Here is a 25,245-nt window from a genome sequence, read left to right on the forward strand (position 1 = left end):
TATAAATTGGTATTGTGTGGTTGTGATTTGCATTTTCCTAATAACTAATGATATTGAGCATCTTTTCATGTGTTTAATGGCCATCTGTTTAATTTCTTGGAGAAATGGCTATTCAGATCCTCTGCCCATTTTTAAATTGGGTTATTTGTCTTTTTATTATTGAGTTATAAGAGTTCTTTATATATTCTGAACATAAATTCTTTATCAGATATATCATTTTCAAAATGTTCAATCTTATCTTTTATCGCTTGTGCTTTTGGTGTCACATCTAAGAAATCATTCCCAATTCAAGATCACAAATATTTACTCCCTGTATTTTCTTCTATGAGTTTTATAGTTTTAGCTATTATGTTTAGATCTATGACCCATTTTGAGTTAATTTTTATGTATGGTGTGAGATAGGGGTCCAAATTCATTCTTTTGCATATGGATATCTAGTTGTGCCATCACCATTTGTTGAAAAGACTATTCTGTCCCTCATTGAATTCTCTTAGTCCCTTTGTTGAAAATCAGTTCACAATAAATGTTAGAGTTTATGTGTGGACTCTCAATTCTATTCCATTGATCTCTACATCTATCTTTATGCCAGTACACACTGTTTTGATTACTGTAGCTTTGTAATAAGATTTGTCATTAGGCAGTGTGAATTGACCAAGTTTTTAATTTTTTAAAATTATTTTTTATTAGAGAAGTTGTAAGTTTACAGAAAAATCATGCAAAAATGCAGAGTTCTCATGTACCACCTTATTATTTACACCTTATGTTAGTGTGGTACTTTTCTTATAATTCATGAAAGGACGTTTTTGTTTTTGTACTATTAACTTTTTTTCCTTCTTCTTCAAGACTCTTTGGCCTTTCTGGTCCCTTGCATTTCCATATGAATTTTAGGATTGGTTTATCCATTTCTGAGAAAATGCCAGCTGGGATTTTGGTAGAGATTACATTAAACCTGTAGATCAATTTGGGGAGTGTCATCATCTTAACAATATTAAGTTTTCAATCCAACAACATGGGATGTCTTCTTTAAGTTCTTTCAACAGTGTTTTTTAGTTTTAAGTGTACACGTCTTGTGCGTCTTTGGTTAAATTTATTCCTAGGTATTTTATTCTTTTTGATGCTATTTTAAGTTGATGGTTTTTAAATTTCCTTCTTGGATTGTTCACTGCTAATGTACAGAAATCCAATTCATTTTGTATATTGATCTTTTATTCTGCAATGTTTCTGACTCATTTATAATAAACTATTCTAACAGTTTATTAACAGATTCCTTGGAATTTTCTCTATGTAAGATCATTTCATCTGGGAAAAGAGATCATTTTGCTTCATCCTTTCCAATCTGGATGCTTTTTATTTCTTTTTCTTGCCTCATTGCTTTGGATAGCACCTACCCTGCAGTGTTGACTAGAAGGGGTGAGATTGGGCATCCTTGGCTTGTTCCCAATCCCAAGAGGAAAGCATTCATTCTTTCATCATTTAGTATGATGTTTAGATGTAAGTTTCTCATAGAGGCTCTGTATCAGGTTGAGGAAGTTCCTTCCTATTCCTTGATTGTTGAGTGTTTATATTATGAAAGAGTGTTGAATTTTGTCAAATGCTTTTTCTGTATCTATTGAAATGATCATGAGGCTTTTGTTACATCTATCACTTGTTTAAAGTAACAGAAACATCTTAAGACAATTTCTAAGTCTTCCTTAATTTCACATCTGGACACAGCTATTTTGACTTTTACACATGGAGGTTGTAATTGTATTTCTAACTTTAATAAAGTCAAAACCTTAGTTATATCCCTTTTTTTAAATGCAATTTTATTGAGATATATTCACATAACATACAATCCTTCAAAGCGTACAATCAGTTGTTCATAGTTGTGCGTTGATCGCCACAATCAATCTTTGAACATTTTCATTATTACAAAAAAGAAAATAAAAATTAGAATAAAAAAGAACATCCAAAACATTCCATTCCTCTCCACTCCCCATTGATCGTTTACTTTTTTTCATACTCACTTTTTTAAACTTTATCAAAAAATTAAACAAACAATAAAAAACCAACATTCAAAACAAAACCAAAACAAAGAAATAAGAAAAAAACAAATAACCTAAAATAACTACATTGCTTCCAACATGTTCTTACCCTACCCCAAGAAAATAGATTGTAATCCAACAAAGGAATAATAAAAACAAATAACCTAAAATAACTACATTTCTGTGAACTTGTTCCTATCATATCCCCCAGAAATTAACAAACCATAGTAGTTCTTGAGCATTCCCAGAACATTAAGTTTACCCTCCATAACTTATCTGTTCTTACTAGATTATCATTGCCCCTTCACTGTTTGCTGTTTCTCACTAGATCCCCTACATTCTACAATATAAACCATTTATTTTACATTTTTCACAGTGTTCACATTAGTGGTAACATACAATATTTCTCTTTTTTGTGCCTGGCTTATTTTGCTCAGCATTATGTCTTCAGGTTGCATCCATGTTGTCATGTGTTTCATGTCATCGCTCCTTCTTACTGTGGTATAGTATTCCATTGTGTGTATAGACCATATTTTGTTTATCCACTTATCTGTTGAAGGACATCTGGGTTGTTTCCATCTCTTGACAATTGTGAATATTGCTGCTATGAACATTGACGTGCAGATACCTGTTCGTGTCGCTGCTTTCAGATCTTCTGGGTATATACTGAGAAGTGCAATTGCTGGATCATAGGGTAACTCTATGTCTCGTTTTCTAAGGAACCACCAGACTGTCTTGTAGAGTGGCTGTACCATTATACAGTCCCACCAGCAATGAATAAGAGTTCCAATTTCTCCACATCCTCTCCAGCATTTGTAGTTTCCTGTTTGTTTAATGGCAGACAATCTAATTGGTGTGAAATGATACCTCATTATGGTCTTAATTTGCATCTCCCTAATAGCTAGTGAAGATGAAAATTTTTTCATGTGTTTTTTGGCCATTTGTATTTCCTCTTCGGAGAACTGTCTTTTCATATCTTTTGCCCATTTTATAATTGGGCTGTCTGTATTGTTGAGTTGTAGGATTTCTTTATATATGCAAGATATCAGTCTTTTGTCAGATACATGGTTTCCAAATATTTTTTTCCCTTTGAGTTGGCTGCCTCTTCACCTTTTTGACAAATTCCTTTGAGGTACAGAAGCTTTCTTTTGTTCCTCACTTGTTTGAGGAGTTCCCATTTATCTATTTTTTCGTTTGTTCCTTGTGCTTTCGGTATAAAATCTAGGAAGTGACCTCCTAATACAAGGTCTTGAAAATGTTTCCCTACATTATCTTCTAGGAGTTTTATGGTACTGTCTGTTATATTGAGGTCTTTAATCCATTGTGAGTTAATTTTTGTGTAGGGTGTGAGGTAGGGGTCCTCTTTCATTTTTTTGGATATGGATAGCCAACTCTCCCAGCCCCATTTGTTGAATAGACTATTATGCCCCAGTTCAGTGGTTTGGGGGGCCTTATCAAAGATCAGTTGACTGTAGATCTGGGGGTCTGATAGATATATAGATCAATTCTATTTCATTGATCAATATATCTATCTTTGTGCTAGTACCATGCTGTTTGGACTACTGTGGCTTTATAATAAGCTTCAAAGTCAGGGAGTGTAAGTCCTCGCACTTAGTTTTTCTTTTCTAGAATGTTTTTAGCAATTTGAGGTATATTCCCTTCCATATAAATTTGATAACTAGCTTTTCCAAGTCTGCAAATTAGGTTGTTAGCATTTTGATAGGAATTGCATTGAATTTGTAGGTGCGTTTGGGTAGAATTGACATCTTAATGATATTTAGCCTTTCTATCCATAAATAAGGAATATTTTTCCATTTTTTTAGGTCCCCTTCTGTTTCTTTTAGTAAAGTTCTGTAGATTTCTATGTATAGGTCTTTTACATCTTTGGTTGCTTTTATTCCTAGGTACTTTATTTTTTTAGTTGATATTGAGATTCGTATCTTTTTCTTGAGTGTCTCTTCAGTTTGGCCATTTCTAGTGGATAGGAACATTACTGACTTACGTGCATTAATCTTGTATCCTGCTACTTTGCTAAATTTGTTTATTAGCTTAAGTAACTGTGTTGTCGATTTCTCAGGGTTTTCCGGATACAAGATCATATCATCTGCAAATAGTGACAGTTTTACTTCCTCCTTTCCAATTTTGATGTCTTTTATTTCTTTGTCTTGTTGGATTACTCTGGCTAGCACTTCTAGCACAATGTTGAATAACAGTGGTGACAGTGGGTATCCTTTTCTCATTCCTGATCTTAATGGGAAGGCTTTCAGTTTCTTGCCATTAAGTACTATGCTGGCTGTGGGTTTTTCATATATGCCCTTTTTCATATTGAGGAAGTTTCCTTCAGTTCCTACCTTTTGAAGTGTTTTTTCAAAAAAGGATGCTGGATTTTGTCAAATGCTTTTTCAGCATCTATTGAGATGATCATTTGATATTTCCCTTTTGATTTGTTAATGTAGTGTATTACATTGATTGATTTTCTTATGTTGAACCATTTTTGCATCCCTGGAATGAACTCCACTTGGTCATGGTGTATTTTTTTTAATGTATCTTCGGATTTGATTTGCAAGTATTTTGTTGAGAATTTTTGCATCTATATTAATTCAGAGGTTGGCCTATAGTTTTCCTTTCTTGTAGCATCTTTACCTGGTGTTGGTATTAGAGTGATGTTAACTTCATTAAATGAGTTAGGTAGTGTTCCATTTTCTTCAATGTTTTGAAAGAGTATAAGTAAGATTGGTGTCAGTTCTTTTTGGAAAGTTTGGTAGAACTCCCCTGTGAAGCCATCTGGCCCTGGGCATTTATTTGTGGGAAGCTTTTTGATGACTGATTGGATCTCTTTGCTTGTGATTGGTTGGTTGAGGTCTTCTGTTTCTTCTCTGGTCAGTCTAGGTTGTTCATGTGTTTCCAGGAAATTGTCTGTTTCCTCTAGATGATCTAATTTGTTGGTGTACTGTTGTTCATAGTATCCTTTTATAATTTTTTTAATTTCTTCAGAATCTGCATTAATGTTGCCTCTCTCATTTATTATTTTGTTTATTTGGGTCTTTTCTCTTTGATTTTGTCAGTCTGGGTAGGGGCTTGTCAATTTTGTTGATCTCAAAGAACCAACTTTTGGTTTTATTTATTCTGTATTGTTTTTAATTCTGTGTCATTTATTTCTGCTTTAATCCTTGTTATTTCTTTTCTTCTACTTGGTTTAGGATTAGTTTGCTATTCATTTTCTAGCTTCTTCAATTGTTCCATTAGTTCTTTGATTTTAGCTCTTTCTTCCTTTTTAATGTATGCATTTAGAGCTATAAATTTTCCCCCTCAGTACTGCCTTCACTGCATCCCATAAGTTTAGATATGTTGTGTTCTCATTTTGATTCATCTCTAGATATTTAGCAATTTCTCTTGCTATTTCTTCTTTAACCCACTGATTGTTCAGGAGTTTGTTGTTTAACCTCCAGATATTTGTGAATGTTCTAAATCTTTGATGGTTATTGACTTCTAATTGTATTCCATTGTGGTCAGAGAATGTGCTTTGAATAATTTCAATCTTTTTAAATTTATTGAGGCTTGTTTTATGGCCCAGCATATGATCTCTTCTGGAGAAAGTTCCTTGAGCACTAGAAGAATGTGTATCCTCATGATTTGGGATGTAATGTTCTATGTATGTCTGTTAAGTCAAATTCATTTATCAGATTGTTTAGGTTTTCAGTTTTCTTATTGGTCATCTGTCTGGTTGATCTATCTGTAGGAGAGAGTGATGTATTGAACTCTCCCCCAATTATTGTGGAAATATCTAATGCTTGCTTTTGTTTTGCCAATGTTTGTCTCATGTATTTTGGGGTACCTTGATTGGGTGAATAAAAATTTATGGTTGTTATTTCTTCTTGTTGAATTGTCCCTTTTATTAGTATATAGTGACCTTCTTTGTCTCTTATAAGATCCTTGCATTTTATGTGAGATTACTTTTGCTACCCTGCTTTCTTTTGGCTGTAGTTTGCATTGAATATTTTTTTTTCATCTTTTCACTTTCCATTTCTTTTTGTCCCTGTGTCTAACATGAGTCTCTTATAAGCAACATACTGATGGTTCATATTTTTTAATCCGTTCTGCCAATGTGTATCTTTTAATTGGGGAGTTTAATCCATTTACATTCAATGTTAATACTGTGAAGGCATTTGTTGAATCAACCATCCTATCCTTTGGTTTATGTTTGTCAGATATATTCCTGCCCCCACATCTTTATTTCCTTTAATGTAGCCTTACTAAATCTCTTTAGTTCTGTACTCTTCTTCATACCTCTCTCTCCTTTCTTTGTTTCTCTGCCAGTAGAGCTCCCTTTAGTATCTCAAGTAGGGTAGGTCTCTTGTTAGCAAATTCTCTCAGCATTTGTTTGTCTGTTAAGATTTCAAGCTCTCCCTCTTTGAAGGAGAGCTTTGCCAGATAAAGAATTCTTGGTTGGCAATTTTCCTCTTTCAGAATTTTAAATATGTCATACCATTGCCCTCTCGCCACCATGGTGGCTGCTGAGTAATCACTGCTTAGTCTTATGTTGTTTCCCTTGTATGTGGTGAATTGCTTCTCTCTTGCTGCTTTCAGATCTTGCTCTTTCCAATCCATGAGGACAGAATGTCCTTCCATTTATTTAGGTTGTCTTTGATTTCTTTTAGCAATGTTTTGTACTTTCTCTGTACAAGTTCTTTACACCCTTGGTTAGGTTTATTCCTAGGTATTTGATTCTTTTAGTTGCTATTGTGAATGGAATTGTTTTTGTGAATTCTTCTTCTGATTGTTCATTGCTTGTTTATATAAATACTACTGATTTTTGCATGTTGATCTTGTACTACAGCATTTTGATGAATTCATTTAATAGCTCAAGGAGGTTTGTTGTGGGATCATGTTATCTGCATGTAGGGAAAACATTACTTCTTCCTTTCCAATTTGAATGACTTTTAATTATTTTTCTTTCCTAATTGCGCTGGCAAGAACTTCCAGCACCTTGTTGAATAACAGTGGTGACAGTGGGCATCCTTGTCTTGTTCTTATCTTAGAGGGACAGCACTCAGTCTTTCACTGTTAAGTAGGTTGTTAGCTGTGGACATTTCATATATGCCCTTTATCATGTTGAGGATGTTTTCTTCTATTCCTGTTTTTCTAAGTGTTTTTATCAAGAAGCAATGCAAGATTTTGTCAAATGCCTATTTGGCATCAACTGAGATGATCATGTGTTTTGTTTTTTTTTTTTCTTCATTCTGTTAGTCTGGTGTATTATGTTTATTGATTTGCTTATGTTGAACCAACCTTGCATACCAGGGGACAAATCCCACTTGATCATGGTGTATAATTCTTTTAATATGCTGTTGGATTTGGTTTATTAGTATTTTGTTGAGGATTTTTGCATTTATGTTCATAAGAGATATTGGTTTGTAGTTTTTCTTTTTTCTTGTGGTGTCTTTATCTGGTTTTGGCATGAGGGTTGGCCTTGTAGAATGAGTTAGGGAGTGTTCCCTCTTCAGTTTTTTGGAAGAGTTTGAGCAGAATTGGAGTTAAGTCTCCTTGGAATGTTGGGTAGAATTCCCCTATGAAGCCACCTAGTCCTGGGCTTCTTTATGTTGGAATTCAATCTCTTTACTAGTAATTGTTTTGTTGAGATCTTTCTTCTTGAGTAATGTAAGTAGTTTGTGTTTTTCTAAGAATTTGTCCATTTTATCTAAGTTATCTAATTTATTGTCATACAGTCCTTTTTATTTCAGCAGGGTCAATAGTAATGTCCCCCTTTTCATTTCTGAATTTTGTTGTTTGTATCTTTTTTTTTTTGCCAGTCTAGCTAAAGATTTGTTGATTTCATTGTTTCATTGCTCTTTTCAAAGAATAAACTTTTGCTTTTGTTGATTATCACTATTTTTTTTTCTATTTAATTTGTCTCTAATATTTATCTCCTTCCTTCTGCTTGCTTGGGTTTAATTTTCTCTTTTTTTCTAGGTCTTCCAGGTTTGAGGTTAGGTCTCTGATTTGAAGCCTTTCTTCTTTTTTAATGTGTTTGAGCTATAAATTTCCCTGTCAGCACTGTCTTTGTTGCATCCCATAAATTTTGGTTTGTTGTGTTTTCATTTTCATTTGCTTCAAGATAATTCCTCATTTCCCTTGTGATTTCTTTGCTAGCTCATTTGTTGTTTAGGAGTGTGTTTTTCAATTTCCACACATTTGTGAATTTTCCATTTTTTCTCTGTTATTGATTTGTGGCTACATTCCATTGTGATTAGATAATATTCATTATGATTGCAATATTTTTGAATTATTGAGACTTGTTTTGTGATGTAACATATGGTGTATCATGCAGAATGATCTATGTACATTCTAGAAGTGTATTCTGTTTTTGTTTGGTGAAGAAGTGCTCTATGTATGTCTGTTAGTTCAACATGGTTTCAAGTATCATTCAATATTTGTATCTTAGTTGATGTATTTTGGATTTGTATCCTCTTCCGTTGGATAGGCCATCATTTCCTGTTTGTCTTGTACTCTTTTGCTGCACATTGTATATTTTGACATTTTAAAATGTTAAACCTGGGATTTATTTCCGAGATGTCTGCTTCCTGACTTTGTAACCAATTGGTGATAAAGCAGATTTTGTTGAGTTTTAGCCCTTTCGGGAAGGTCTGCTCAAGGTGAATGCACTGTGCAGGGTTTTCCCTGCGTTTCTGGGCCCGTGTCCTGTCCTGGGCTTTTCTTTGTTAGTTGTTTTGGAGTTCCTCTGTTAACAGGAGGTTGTTTTGTTCCCTCTTTTTTTTTGCAGGAGACAGACCCCACTTTCCCAGATGTTTGTAGCTGGGAAGCCTTTGCCCCAGACTGTCTGTCTGTATAGTTTTTTACACTCCTTTCACTTTTGTCTGGAGGGCAAATTCTGTGAGGAGTCTTTCCCATTTGAAACAGGGCCAGGGACCCACAAAGGAGGTGCAGACTGGCTTCAAAGTGACCTGGGGAGGGATCAGGAAGGGCGTCAATAGCTTCTTCTGTGGCTCCCCAAAGCTGAGCTTTCTTCATATTGCCAACAAATGAAGCCCTTCTTTAACTGTCTCTTGCAGCCCTGAGGGAGTGTATCATCTTTAAGTCTCCTTTGCTTTGGGGCTGGTTGAAATAATAGCCACTGCTGCCTTTGTCCGAGGTGGTTTGAAACGATGGCCACCATCAGAGCTGGGCCCCAGTGATCCAAAGTTGCTAATTAAAAGCCATTATCATTGATTGGCTGTGTCCACCCCTGGTCTTGGGGAAGAAGATTTTTATGTTCCTTTCTGTCACCAGCAAGGTAGCCAGGGCCTAAGCCTCATGGTGGCCTGCTGCAAGAGTGGGGAATGGACTTGGGTTGCCACTGTGCAGTGAGAGCAGTTTAAATTTACAAAACAGCATTAGAAAACTGGCATTATAATGATTTGAACACTGTCTACTCTGTCACTCAGAAGTTTCACTCCTGAATAAATATCCAATAGGAATGTGTGCACACGTCCTTTAAATGAAGGTCATTTTATTTTCAAGTTGGTTGTTTGGAATTTGATGCCTGCTTTTTCGTCGAGGTATGATTATACATTGTGGTTAGGTTTGTACATTGGTTCACGAACATTAATACTTTCCCCCAACAAAAACCTTTGTAAATATCTCTCAGTCTCTTCATATGTAGACTAACCTAGAAACATAATCAGCATTTATATTATTATTTTTATGAAAGAAGAGAATTTTGCATCATGTATGTTTGCACCTGTAACAGTGAGGGTGAAAAGAAAATACCGTAACACCGGGAATGTCTCTCTTCTCCTACCCTGACCCCTAATGACTTTATCTCTTTGTAGTATGGGTTACTTGTAGGTTCAGTTTATAATTAGGTGAGTGCCTCTGAGTTATGTAAGAATTAAGATGTACATCTATGTGACATAAGGTTCCTTCCAATTCAAAATGCTGTCATATTTAGACTGGTGACTGAGACATTAAAATGAAAAATTTTGCGCATGGTGTATTGTTTCCAGTAAGGTTTGGTAAGTAATAGATTCAAAGTAATTCAGAGATCACCTGAGGCCAGTCCTCTTTTTTAAAAAATAAACTCAGAGAAGTGATTTAAAGTTGCCCATGGTCATTCTCCATCATTGTCATAAAAAAAAAAAAAAAAAAAAAAAAAAAAAGTTACCATGTATAGACCGTTTACTCTGTCAGGTACTTTTCTAAGCCATTTATACACATTAATTTCAACAGCTACCCCTTTTACAGTTAGCAAAACTGAGGTAAAGAGAGGTTAGGTAACTTGCTTAGGTTTTAACCTGTCCACTATAGTTCTTATTTTAGCTAGATAGTGTTAGTAGCTGGACAGAAATTTTAACCAGTATTTATTAAGCACCTTCTCTGTACCAGCATTGGCAAAAGATTTTTAGTAGTGATTATTAAAAATAAAAGTGTTGTTTAGTCCAGAAAATTAATTATTATGTCTTATTCCACAGGCATTCTGATTTTTGTTTAGATAAAGGGAGAAAAGGGTGTTGTTTCAAAATATTTTAATAATTTAAATATTTTTTGCACATTTAGAAACATATCTTCGGAATTTCAGGTATAGATTATTTTTAAAGTAGTAAGAGATATATATGGTTCTCAAATTGAAATTTCTTTTTTTTTTTTAACAGTATCGAGCTCAGAGAATTGGAGAAGAAATTAAAAGCAGCATACATGAATAAAGAAAGGGCGGCTCAGATCGCTGAAAAGGATGCCATTAAATATGAGCAGATGGTAATCATGTTTCTGGTCATTATGTTTTTAAATTTTTAGCTTTGTTAAGAAAGCAAAAAAAAAAAGACCAATTTTTAAAAAACTGTTACATGCCATAATTTACACTGCTATGTTTCTCAAATACTTTTTTATTTTTCAAGTCTTTAAGGTTTAGAAAATCATGGATGATTTCATCATTTAATTATATTTAAGCTTTCAGAGACACAAAGAATTAGATTGTGCTTAAAATGAACAGCTGTATTCCAGTAACTTCCAGCATTCTGTGTGGTCTGTGATTGTTCTTTGGCAAACTAATTCAGTGCAAGTTGTTAGCATGACCAGTGATTTTAGAATGTTATTAAATTTTACTTTATTTTTTAAATGTTTAAAAAGTTAACTACTTTATAATTTTATGTAGGAAACTTAACTGTTCTATAAACAGCAATCTCCTTTTCTCATGTTTCTTTCTGTTTTTACCAACCCTTTCATTTCTACCACGTTCAGGGCAAGAGTTGCTCTTGGGCAAAGGAATCTCGGGCAGACTCGTTAGTAGTGTTAACACAGTAGAAATGTAAAATAGGGTTCACTGGGAAACACTTAATAGCTGAGGAACAGCAGGGTGCATAAGGGCACTTGGTATATCATCACGCAGAAAGGCCAGACAGGGAGGGGAAGTTCTGATTAGGGGGTTATATAGCATTTGAGTTCCCTTTCCTCCTTTCCCTCTTAATATGCAGAGCTTTATGGTGATGGAGTCCCCTCTTTGATGGATCTTTCAAGGATATTATACAGCTATTAAAAAGAAAGAAGTAGAGGTAAATGTTTTCTGGCTTATAAAGTTGGCCACAATATATTGTAAGCTAAAAAGAAAAAAAACTAGTTGCAGAAAAATTAACTTGGAGAATAATACGTCATAGACCATTTTTATTTTTTAAAAGCTGTAAAAAATATGTGTGTATTGACACGTGCATACTATATATATATATATATATATATATATATAGTATATATAGGCGCATATATGTTCTCACACATAATTATTGGGGTGATATCAAAATAATTAACCAGTGCAATGTAGTATGTGTATCAAGTAAGAATAGATGTTGGCCATAAATGACACAGTGTTTCATATGTGTGTACATGAATTTGTGTTAGTATAAAAAAAGTCTGAAGGCTTACACAGCATGCTGTTGAAAGAGTTGGTAGTCTTTGATGTGGCAGGTAATAGTAGAGAATGAGGAGACTTCATTTTCTAAGCCATATAGTTTTACCCTTTAAAAAAATAGATGTACTATTTGACCAGTTGTTTGCAATTTTCATTATCCTGATAGTTGAGATTATTCTAGGAAATTATAAACATTTCAGTCTGACTCCTAAAAGAGTTGCTATTTTCCAATTTAAATTGATTGACAAAAATTAAAATCAAATACTCCTAGACTTGACTGGCTGTCAGGATACTGGGTGCTAGTTTTGGCTCTACTCTTCTGAGCCTTAGTTTCCTTATCTGTGAAATGAGAACATTATATTTCTATAAGTGTGATGGTCTGTAAGTAAATATTTTGGTCATTTCATACTTTTATATAGGTTTAGTGCAACATATGCAAAGAAGGCATATGCAATAAAGAATTTTTGTCAAGTCATATAATAGGGTATATGTTGAAGACATCAATTAGATCAGGAAAGGCATTTAACATTTGTATTTTAATCTGTTTCTTCTTTTGTATTTGATGCTGCCAACCATTCTAGTATTTAAGATGCAATCATAAAGGTAAAGGGTAATTTTTGAAAATTTCCCAACACATTTAACTTAAAACTTGCTTAGTTAAATGATTTGAAAAGGCTCAAAAGAAATAAGAGGTTTAACCTGTCTCTGAAACAAGATTATCTCCAACTCAAAGGAAATGGTCTTGAGCGAGTAAATAAAAAATTACAGTAATCAGGTGCAGTGACATAGCTGACCCTTTTAATTTAAAGTGATTAAAAAGGGCTTTTGATAGGTGAGAAAGAGGGGGGTGCAAGGGCCAGTGGCAGGAAAGAAGTTTAGGCTCAGAGAAACTCAAGTGTTGGTTGAAGCCATTCAGTAGCAGACCTGTATGTGAGAGGTAGAATATCATTACTCAAATAGCAGCTGACACATGGTGGAGCTAAAACTATGAAATTGTCTAGAACAGCTTATAAATAGAAGAGAAAGATGACTAGTGCATTTAAAATAGTTATTAAGAAAGTACTTATAATTTTTACTTAATTGCTTTTCAAATGTAGAGTTATCAATTATTCTTATTAGGTATTTGCCCTGAAGTAATAGGAAAACCTCTTTAGGGTTTGACTAGTCATTCACCTCCTTCAGATGGCAGTAATTTACCTTTGCTTTTTATCTAGATGGATGAAAATATTTATTTTATGTAATAGACTTTATAATATTGAATTACATCTGGGTAAAATATTCTGTCATACTATGCTTACATTTGAGAATGGAAAGGTGAATTTTGTTTTAATAACAGAAACGTGATGCTGAAATAGCGAAAACCATGATGGAAGAACATGAAAGAGTAATAAAAGAAGAAAATGCTGCAGAAGACAAACGGAACCAAGTAAAAGCACAATACTATGTTGACTTAGAGAAACAACTTGAAGAACAAGAAAAGAAAAAACAGGAAGCTTATGAACAGTTGCTAAAAGATAAACTCATGATTGATGAAATTGTCAGGAAAATCTATGAAGAAGATCAGTTGTAAGTTTATCCCAACTTTCTTATGTGTTCCAAACATTTACATTAGATTTATCATGTCTGTTTGTAAGATGTAAAGCACCTAGAACAGTGCCTAATATATAGTGTGTGCTCAGTAAATGTTACTACATAAACTGAGACCCTCTCTGTTTATCTTTGCTAGCCGAGTATCTGATATTTAATTAATAAATGCTTATTAAGTGACTGAAGGACTGAACTTTTGATTTTCTTAAATATGTCCGTGGACTTGATTTCTGATGAATTTTCTTGGCAGACGGCTTAAGTATAGAGTGCCGCAAGGCTTATGTTAACAGGTTGTGGATACTTGGCATTCTATTTAGTGGCACAGAGTAGGCATTCAAAATGTTGCCTGAATGAATGAACAGACTGTAAATATGAAAGCCCTTTTACCCATGTTATTATTGTCAGTGGGAAATGGCTTTTATTTTTTTTATATTTTATTATTTCCGGTTTTATAAAAATGTATCTGTTATTGCTTTTTAGGGAAAGACAACAGAAGTTAGAAAAAATGAATGCAACTCGAAGGTATATAGAAGAGTTTCAGAGAGAGCAGGCTCTCTGGAGAAAAAAGAAATGTGAGGAGATGGAGGAAGAAAACAGAAAAATCATAGAGTATGCCAATATGCGGCAGCAAAGAGAAGAAGATCGGATGGCAAAAGTTCAAGAGAATGAAGAAAAAAGGCTACAGCTTCAGAATGCGGTATTAAAATAACCATTTTTTTTAATGTGGGAAGATTTCTGAAATATTAGTTATAGAATTTGCTTCTTGTAATTATTTGCACATATATTTATTTTAATAGCTAACTCAGAAGTTGGAAGAGATGCTACGGCAACGTGAAGATTTGGAACAAGTGCGACAAGAATTATACCAGGAAGAACAAGATGAAATGAATAAGAGAAAACAAAAAGTAAGGTTTAGAACTTGAAAGAATGAGTAACATAGAGAAGAATATCATTTTGAGATGAAACAGTGAAGTTACATTTTTAATATGTCCTATTACTTTACCATATGTAACCAATATTCTGTATCATGTAACCTGTTGTGTAGTGTACGTGACATTTTATGATTATGCATAGGGGAAACAATGAAGCATACTGTGTTAAAATATACCTCACATTAATATATTTGCTGGTATAGTGTTTAAAAAAGGAGGTTGAGGTTATGCTGTTCTAATGCCCTTCCAATTATTTTCTCTAACTCACATGCCAAGATTTTAAGATTTTCCTGGATATGAGAATTCCCACACTAAGACAGCCATCTGAGTCTATGTAAATGGTGCTCCCTGGGGTTGGGCAATGCAGGGACCCTGTCCCAGAATCCAGCAAGCAGAATAATGTCAAATGCTATATCAGAAGAAGCACACTTACTTTCTAGAAAGCTGTTTTTCTCATGGCTAGGAAACAAATGATAATGAAAACTCGAAGTCAAAATTCCTGCTCTGGCGTTTGACTACCACTTTAGAGTATTACACTATGTATCCTTAAATTATTGCTTTAATACTCATCATACTGTACTCAAGTCATTTTGTACCATCCACTGACTGTGTTTATGTAATTTTAATTTATTCCATGGGTAGCTGGCTAACCTAAGCTGGAAGAGAATGGACTTAGAGTTATGAAAATAGCCCATATTGAAGAAATATATATATATATAAATGGAAAAAATATTTAGAGAAGCAGGAAATTTACCATTGTGAAAGCATAGAGTTATTTTTTGTTCCTTTAAGTATGTGAACTAACTGGGGTTTATAAGTAGAAAGTAAAATGTGTAAATAATTATTTTGCCTGAAAATTAGGACAAAATTAATTTCTTGCTCTTTAACAGTTTTATAACTAGCGTGAAGAACCTTTGGGCTCACAAATATATTAGAAAATTTCTTAACAATTTAGTCATTAGATCAATATTAGATATTTTCTTATATAGAATTCATATGTGTTGCAAAAAATGCACACATCAGATTTTAAGGTGTATAAGAAAATTTCTTTCCTTAAAATACTAACATTTTAAAATGTGCTAATTAATTCTTAGGTAAGAGTGTGATTGGTTTTCCTGTTTTATCCTGTCATCCCCTTTTAAAATAGTGTTCTTTCAGCTTAAAGGATATGTATAGTTTACTTAAATGAAAACTTTATAAAATTTTTCATTTGAGATGAAAATCCTTTCTCGTTTTTAGAATGTTGTATAGAAAAATTAAATGCTTAAAATTTTCTTTTCTTTTTTCTTATATAGCAAGCAGATTTTAGCAGTGAGTATAAAAATAGAGGATCACATTAGTGAATTTAATATGTTTCTACAAACAATCCTAATGTGGTCATTTACAAAATATAATAAACTTTTTTTTTTTTTAAGCATGAGGTTGATTGTCACTGCAGATAACATGTCATCGATTTGTGGCTTCAGGTCATAGGAAGCCAACTGTGTTAGTAATGATTTTAAAATGTGGTTGTCCTTGTTTAATCTTCCTAAGTAATAACAACATCAACATTGAGCTTGAAGTCATCTATTTCTCACACATTATTGCTTTTGTATCTTTCATGACTTTTTATCAACTGCATTCTGTGCCAAGAATTACTAGAAAGAAACATAACACCTGTGACAAAGTGAGTGCATATTCCCCCATTTCTGCCAAACCGTGGAAAGAACATATTTGGGCAGCATCTGCAACAACTTTAAAATTTAGCATATGAAACCTTTTTTGCCCAGGGCCCTCAAAATGTTGTCATCAGAATATTTTTAAATAGCTGCTCAAAATTAATCAAAAAAGGAGCTATTCATGCTTTTTTTTTTTTTGGTGTGACAAAATGGTAGGTATTTCCTTTATTCATGTTTCTATTTTTGAGTATCATTCCTAGCTCAAAACTTTTTCTCTTTCAAGTGAGGTTAGAGAGATATTTAGGAAGAGCATAGTAAGCCACATTTTTCAAATAGCTTAAGGTTGGGACTTGAATGAAAAATAGGCAAATTTTAGAGTTGTGCATTTTGACAGAGAATATTATAATTGGGGTAAGAGTTAAGGAGAGTGTGGTAAGAAAAGTGAGCTAATAATGGAGACGTATTTAACCATGGAGTTATTTTTGAACTGCGCAAAGTTTGTTAGTTTCATGTAATTTCCTTATTGAAGATGTCAAAAATATTGACTAATGTTTTCTGGGTTAACATGATGGTAGACTAGCCTGTGCCTAATAAGCTTTTTTTTTTTCATCATTTCATGAAAAAAATATAAAATGCATTAATAGGCCAAAACTGGAAATAGCACTTTAAAAGAATGAGGAATTTTCCCTTGGATATTGAGAAGTATGTTTTTGACTATAAACCACTTGTTCTACCCCCTAAGCTGGAACAGTACAGATTCCTCAAAGATGTTTATAAAGAGTGTCTGCATTTAATGCGAGAATGTAGGTGCTTTGCTGACCAGGGCAGAAAGCTATTCTACCGTCATAGAAAGGGGAGCTATCTTCCGAGCAAAGTAGCCAGAGCCCTTGTAACAACCCCTGCCATTCCTTTCCCATCAGCCACTCTTTCTGCCATTTTCTAATTCTTACTCATTTGGGGACTGTAACTACTAGTATGTAGAATGGTAGGAAATAAAGGTTGGGGGATATAATAAATGTGTGAACATAGGAAAGTCCTGGGAGAAAATATTTACTGGGGGAGGATTGATCTTTCATATACTAATTTTTTGAAGGAAAACTGTAAGCTGCTTCTTACTGTAGCTTAGAGAACAAGTATAGCCATCCTCAGCCTAAACTAGATGAGTGACTACCAAGCATTGCAAATAGAGCTTTGAGGCTTTTACATACATCTGTCCTTCAGGTCTAAACCCAATAGGGAAGAACTGCCAGTTATCAAGTGGTAGCAGTTGAAAGGTGGACAGGACCAAGGACATTCCTTCTGCCTGCTTATTATACAATGATGAGTAACAGAAGGAAATCAGTGTGGGGTTTATGAAAAGATACCATTTTAGTTACCTATCTGTCAAAAACAAATACCATGCAATGGGTTGGTTTAAACAATGGGAATGTATTGATTTGGAGGCTAGGAGTAGTCCAAAATCAAGGTGTTAACAAAACGATGCTTTTTCTCAGATGGTGGCATTCTGGGGCTGGCTGCTGGCGGTCCTTGGTCCTTGGCTTTTCTGTCACATAGCAATGTACATAGTGGCCTCTCCTGGCTTCTCTTTTCTCTTCCAGATTCTGTTGACTTCCAGATTCTGACTTTTCCCTGTGTCTCTCTTTCTGTGACCTTCCCTATTACTTTGAATAATAGGATTAAGACCCTTCCTGACTGAGCTGGACCAAACCTTAACTGAAGTAACCCCATCAAAACAACCTATTTACAAGAGTTTATACCCCCACAGGAATGATTAAGCTTAAGAACATATTTTTCTGGTGTACATAGCTCCAAACCATCATAGATTCTACAGCATTAGGGAGAGGTATATTGCCCTAAATGCTACAAAGAAGGGCATATTCTTCAATATTATTTTCTGTAAGAAACTGAAGAAAGTTTAAGAAGGCATTTGTCCAATGTCTCTAAAAGACTGTCTTGAAATGTGATTAGGGAATCAAAAGATGGAGTAAGTAGAGAGGAAGGATGATGTGTAAAAAGGGGTTGGCTATAGTAAAAATGTAGTAACAGCTGAATTACTACAGCAGAATTTATCTTCTTATCACAGAAATGAGAAAATTGACACTAGAAAATTAGAATCACTGATTGTGAAGAACACTTAAAATGGAAAGGGCTTCAAACATAAATAATCCCTAAAACTTAGAATAAGATTTTCCTGAGTTAAAGGAAAAATGATTTTTTACTGAGTTCCAGACAATATTAACCTAAAAAAAACAAAACAAAAAACCATAGACATATCCAATCTAAAATTTTTAATTTTAAGGATAAAGGAAAAAAGTTCTGTAGTATCCAGGCAAGAAAAGAAATTTTTTTTTTTTTTTGAGTAGTAACTTTATATTTTTATTTGAAGGAATGTATTTTATTATCTGGTCATCATTATTATTTTATGTTCATAGTATCATAGATTTTTAAAATACATTTTTATTGTAAAATTTAGCATAGATACAGAACAGTGATAACTTCAAAGTATGATTTAACAAGTAGTTAGCAAATTTCAAAGAATATTATGAATTACATTTTTTACAATCTCAATTATTTCCTTATTGTGGTTTATAACATGTATACAGAAAGGTGATAACTTTCCAAGTATGATTTAACAAGTGGTTATATAGGTAATTTCAAAGAATGTTATGGATTACATTTCCACAGTTTCCTTTATTTCCTAATTGTGAAATATAAAATATACAGAAAGGTGATAACTTTCAAAGTACAATTTAATGAGTAGTTATAGAGCAAATTTCAAAGAATGTTATGGGTTACAGAGCCACCATTTCAGTTATTTCCTTCTAGCTGTTCTAATACCCTAGCACCTAAATATATATATTTATATAAAGATTCAGTATTTGTAATCCTTTGTTAGATCCTATCTTGTCTGTTGCTACCCCTTCCTTTCATTTAATCACTTTCTCGATCTTCAGGGGTGTTAGTATTATGGGGAAAGGGGCCTGCATCAGGTTGATGTTCTTAAAGAAGCTGTTGCCTCTGGGTTTTAAGACTTGACTGGCTTAGGAACACTCCGGTGGATTTAAGTTTCTGAAAAATATGCTTAGTGGGTTAAACTTTTATAGAGTCTCAGATAGGGACCTAGGTATTTCAGGATTACTGTTGATTTGGGCTTGGCATATTGTGGCCATTTGGTATATCTCGCTGGAGCTTGCGTAAGAGTAATCTCCAGTGTAGCTCTATTTGAAATCTTCTAGCCACTATAACCTTTTGTTATGTTTCTTTTTCCCTTTTGATCAAGAAGGCATTTTCAGTCCCTCAGTGCCAGGGCCAGGCTCATTCCTGGGAGTCATGTTCCATGTCACCAGGGAGATTCATTCCCTTGGGAGTCATGTCCCACATGGGGGGGCAGGTTAAAGAATTTATTTGCAGGGTTGGGCTTAGAGAAAGAAAAGCCACATCTGAGCAACAAAAGAGTTTGTCTGGAGGTGCCTCTAAGGCATAATTATAGGAAGGCTTAACTTCCATTTTACAGCCATAAGTTTCACAAAAGCAAGCTTCAAGATCGAGGGCTTGACTTATTAAATAGGGGGTTCCTAATTTCATATAGCATATATTCTGTCCAGGATAAACAACAGTATCTCACATTATCTTCACTTAGTTGTTTACAGTCATCACTCTCAATTATCATAACACAAAACATCCCAAAGCTCTTATCAGTCCCTAATTATTCATCCCTAGTGTTAGTGTAGTATTGGTAAGATATTCCTAGTAAATATAGTCTTTAATATGTAAAGGGGTAGTTTTTCCATATACTACTCTGTTGTTAACTCTTTGTACTAGAGTCATACCTTAGAAGTATATCATGTAAACAATTATTAACATGTTCCGGTTTGCTAATGCTGCCATTATGCAAAATACTAGAAATGGATTGGCTTTTATAAAGGGGGTTTATTTGGTTACACAGTTACAGTCTTAAGACCATAAAGTGTGTGAAGTAAGGCATCAAGAATAGGGTACCATTACTGGAGAAGGGCCATTGGTATCCGGAAAACTTCTGTTAGCTGGGAAGGCACGTGGCTGGCATCTGCTTGCTCCCAGGTTGTGTTTCAAAATGGTATTCCCCAAAATGTCTCTGTGTCAGCTTCTTGGGGCACATTCTGGGCTAGTACCTCCAAAGCATCAGCAAAATTCTGCTTTCAATGGCCGTTTACAAAATGTCTGTCTCAGTTGCAGCTCTTCCAAAATGTCACTCTTAGTTGCTCTGAGCTCCTTCTGTCTGTGAACTCTTTATATGGCGCCAGTAATTTAATTCAGAAACTTATGAGAAACTTACTTGACATTGTTCAGGGAGTTCACATTAGTGGTAACATACAGTATCTCTCCTTTTGCTCCTGACGTTTCACTCAGCATTATGTCTTCAGGGTTCATCCATGTTGTCAAATGTTTCAGGACCTTGTTCTTCTTACTGCTGCATAGTACTGCATCCTATGTATATACCACACCTTGTTTATTCATTCATCTTGAAGGATACTTGCATTGTTTCCAACTCTTGGCAATTGTGAACAATGCTGCTATGAACATCGGTGTGCAAATGTCTGTTCGTGTCACTCCTTTCAGATCTTCTGGGTATATACCAAGAAGTGAAATGGCTGTATCATGGGGTAACTTGATATCTAGTCTGAGGAACCTCCAAATTGTTTTCCAGTGTCTGTACCATTATACATTCCGACCAGCAGTGAATAAGAGTTACAATTTCTCCACATCCTCTCTAGCATTTTTAGTTTCCTGTTTGTTTAATGGCAGCCATTCTTATTTGGTGTAAGGTGATATATCACTGTGGTCTTGATTTTCATCTCCCTAATAGCTAGTGAAGATGAACATTTTTTCAAGTGTTTTTTAGCTAGTATATTTCTTCTTAGGAAAATGTCTTTTCATATCTTTAGCCCATTTTATAAATGGGCTGTTTGTACCATTGTCTTTGAGTTATAGGATTTCTTTATGTATGCATTATATCAGTCTTGTCAGATATATGGTTTCATAATATTTTCTCCAATTGAGTTGACTGCCTCTTCACCTTTTTGACAAATTCCTTTGAGGTGCAGAAGCTTTTGATTTTGAGGCACTCCCATTTATCTATTTTTTCTTTCATTGCTTGTGCTTCAGGTGTAAGGTCTAAGAAGCTACCTCCTATTATTAGGTCTTGAGGATATTTTCCAACATTATCTTCTAGGAGTTTTATGTACTGTCTCTTAAATTGAGGTCTTTGATCCACTTTGAGTTAATTTTTGTATAGGGTGTGAGGTAGGGGTCCTTTTTCATTCTTTTGGATATGGATATCTAGTTCTCCCAGCCACATTTGTTAAAGAGACTGTTCTGTCCCAGTTCCGTGGATTTGGGGGCCTTATCAAAAATCAGTTAACCATAGATTTGAGGGTCCTGTTTCCGAACTCTCAATTCTATTCCATTGATCAATAAGTCTGTCTTTATGCCAGTACCATGTTGTTTTGACTACTGTGGCTTTATAGTAGGCTTCAAATCAAGAAGTGTAAGTCCTCCCACTTTGTTCTTCTTTTCTAGGATGTTTTTGGCAATTTGAGTCCTCTGTACCTTCCAAATAAATTTGATGACTAGCTTTTCCAAGTCTGCAAAGTAGGTTGTTAGAGTTTTGATTGGAATCGTGCTGAATCTGTAGATTATTTTGGGTAGGGTTGACATCTTACCGATGTTTAGCCTTCCTATCCATGAACACGGAATGTCTTTCCACCTATTTAGGTCCACTTTTATTTCTTTTAGTAAAGTTTTGTAATTTTCTGTATAGTGGTCTTTTATTTCCTTGGTTAGGTTTATTTCTAGGTACTTGATTTTTTTAGTTACTATTGTGAATGGAATTTTTTTCTTGAGTGTCTCTTCAGTTAGGTCATTTCTAGTATACAGGAACCTTACTGACTTGTGTGCATTAATTTTTTATCCCGCCACTGCTGAATTTCTTTATTAGCTCAAGAAGCTCTGCCATCGATTTCTCAGGATTTTCCAAATACACTATTATATCGTCTACAAATAATGACAGTTTTACTTCTTCTGTTCCAGTTTGGATGCCTTTTATTTCTTTGTCTTGCTGGATTGCTCTGGGTAGAACATCTATCACAATGTTGAATAATGGTGGTGACAGTGGGCATCCTTGTCTCATTCCCGATCTTAGAGAGAAGGCTTTCAGTCTCTCATCATTGAGTACTCTGCTGGCTGTGAGTTTTTCATATATGCCCTTTATCATATTGAGGAAGTTTCCTTCAATTCCTACCTTTTAAAGTGATTTTATAAAAAAAGATGCTGAATTTTGTTGAATGCTTTTTTAGCATCTATTGAGGTGATCATTTGTTTTTTCCATTTCAATTTGTTAATGTGTTGTAGTACATTGATTGATTTCCTTATGTTGAACCACCCTTGCATGCCTGGAATGAACCCCACTTGGTTGTGGTGTATGATTCTTTTAATGTATCTTTGGATTCAATTTGCAAACATTTTGTTAAGAATCTTTGCATCTATATCCATGAGGGAGATTGGCCTGTAGTTTTCCTTTCTTGTAGTGTCTTTATCTGGTTTTGGTATTCGAGTGATGTTAGTGATTCATAAAATGAGTTAGATAGTGTTCCTTTTTTCTTCAGTTTTTTGAAAGAGTTTGAGCAGAAATGATGTCAGTTCTTTTTGAAAAGTTTGGTAAAATTCCCCTGTGAAGCCATCTGGCCCTGGACTTTTATTTGTAGGAGGCTTGCTTTTTGAGCCAAGCATTCTTTAATAATAATAATAATAATAATAATTGCAAATACTTATGTAGCATTTAATATACAGTGGATACAGTTCTAAGCATTTTACATGCATTAACTCAATCATCATTACAATAACCTTATGCTTTAGGTTCCTTATTACTCCCATCCTGTAGAGGAAGAAACCAAGCAGTGGTGAGGGAAGTAAAGTAACTTGCCAAAGGTCACAAGGCTAGATAGTGGTAGAGACAGCATTCAAATCCAGCTGCTCTAGACCCAACTCTGTCCTACTAACCATTATGTTATACTGCCTTGAATCCCAGCTGTCATGGAGTTTGCATTCTTGCAGGGTAAGGCAGGCAATAAAAAGATATAGTGTGTCAGACAGTGCTCTAGTTTGCTAATGCTGCCAGAATGCAAAACACCAGAAATGGACTGGCTTTTATGAAACAGGGTTTATTTGGTTACACAGTTACAATTTTAAGGCCATAAAGTGTCCAAGGTAACACATCAACAATCTAATACCTTCACTGGAGGATGGCCAATGGTGTCCGGAAAACCTCTGTTAGTTGGGAAGGCAAGTGGCTTGCATCTGCTCCAGAGTTCTGGTTTCAAAATGGCTTTCTCCCAGGACACTCCTCTCTAGGTGTCAGCTTCTCTCCAAAATGTCACTCTCAGTTGCTCTTGGGATATTTGTTCTCTCTCAGCTTCTTGGGAGCAAGAATCTGCTTTCAAAGGCCATCTCAAAAATGTCTCTGTAAACTGCAGTTCCTCTTTCAGCTCCTGTGCATTCTTCAAAGTGTCCCTCTTGGCTGTAGCAAGCTTGCCCCTTCTGTCTGAGCTTATATAGTGCTCAGTAGTTTAATTCAGACCCACCCTCAATGGGCGGGGCAACACCTCCATGGAAATGATCCAACCAAAGGTCTTGTCCACAGTCGATTGAATCACATCTCCATGGAAACACTCAAAGAATTCCAAAATCTAATCAACACTAATATGTCTGCCCACACAAGATTGCATCCAAGATAATGGTGTTTTGGGGGACATAATACATTCAAACCGGCACAAACAGTAAAAGTGCTATGGAGAAAAATAACGTAGGGAAGGAAAGAGGGAGTTTTGGGTGGGGGCATTACACCTTAACAAAGTCTGATGAAGGAAGGCCTCCCTGAGAGAGAACACTTGAGCAGTGACTCCAAGGAAGTAAAGGAGGAAAACCATACAGCTGTCTGGGGAAAACAGCATTGTAGGAAGCTTTTTGATGACTGGATCTCTTGTGATTGGTTTGTTGAGGTCTTTTTCTTCTTGGGTCGGTCTAGGCTGTTCATGTGTTTCCAGGAAATTATCCATTTCCTCTAAATTGTCTGGTTTGTTGGCATACAGTTTATAATATCCTCTTATGATTTTTTAAATTTCTTTGGGCTCCACAGTAATGTTCCCCCTCTCATTTCTGATTGTGTTTATTTGGATCTTCTCTTTGACTTCGTCAATCTAGCTAAGGGTTTATCACTCTTATTGATCTCCTCAAAAAACCAACTTTGGTTTTATTTATTCTGTCTCTCTTTTTTTCCCCATGTCATTGATTTCTGCTTTAATCCTTGTTATTTCTTTTCTTCTACTTGTTTAAGGTTAGTTTGCTGATCATTCTCTATCTTCTTCCATTGTTCAGTTAGGTCTTTGATTTTAGCTCTTTCTTCGTTTTTAATGAATGTGTTTAGAACCATAAATTTCCTCCTCAGGACCACCTTTGCTGCATCCCACAGATTTTGAAATGTTGTGTTCTTGTTTTCATTCATCTCTAGATATTTACCAATTTCTCTTGTAATTTCTTCTTTGACCCATTGATTGTTTAGGAGTGTGTTGTTTAACCTTCACATATTTGTGAATGTTCTGGTTGTTTGATGGTTATTGACTTACTAGTTACATTGCATTATGGTCAGAGAATGTGCTTTTAATAATTTCAGTCTTTTTAAATTTATTGAGGCTTGTTTTGTGACCCAGCATATGATCTATCCTGGGGACTGTTCCATGAGCACTAGACAAGAATGTATATCCTTGTAATTTGGGATGTAATGCTCTATAAATGTCTATTAAGTCTAATTCATTTATCACATTGTTTAGGGTCTCAATTTCCTTATTGGTCCTCTATCTGGTTGTTCTATCTATAGAAGAGAGAAGTGTATTGAAGTCTCCCACTATTATTTTAGAAATGTCTATTGCTTCCTTCAGTTTTGCCAATGTTTGTCTCATGTACTTCATAGCACCTTGATTGGGTACATAAACATTTATGATTGTTATTTCTTCTTAGTGAAACGTCCCTTTTATAAATATATGGTGTCTTTCTTTGTCTCTTGTGACATATTCGCATTTAAAGTCTATTTTGCCTGCTCTTGTTTTTCTTTTGGA

The 25,245-nt window shown here is 34.7% G+C and overlaps 1 protein-coding gene across 1 annotated transcript in view; it reads left to right on the plus strand.

Moving 5' to 3' along the window:
• The window catches only part of MNS1 (meiosis specific nuclear structural 1), a 110,725-nt gene that overhangs the window by 52,092 nt on the left and 33,388 nt on the right, over positions 1-25,245 (plus strand). Inside the window, exons 4-7 of the mRNA XM_037833872.1 lie at positions 10,673-10,775; positions 13,256-13,485; positions 13,987-14,203; positions 14,304-14,411. Of these exons, the coding sequence (XP_037689800.1) occupies positions 10,673-10,775; positions 13,256-13,485; positions 13,987-14,203; positions 14,304-14,411 (658 nt within the window). The remainder of the gene's footprint in view (positions 1-10,672; positions 10,776-13,255; positions 13,486-13,986; positions 14,204-14,303; positions 14,412-25,245) is intronic.

The sequence above is a fragment of the Choloepus didactylus genome, chromosome 4, assembly GCF_015220235.1.
Source record: "Choloepus didactylus isolate mChoDid1 chromosome 4, mChoDid1.pri, whole genome shotgun sequence".
NCBI classification, from domain to species: domain Eukaryota; kingdom Metazoa; phylum Chordata; class Mammalia; order Pilosa; family Megalonychidae; genus Choloepus; species Choloepus didactylus.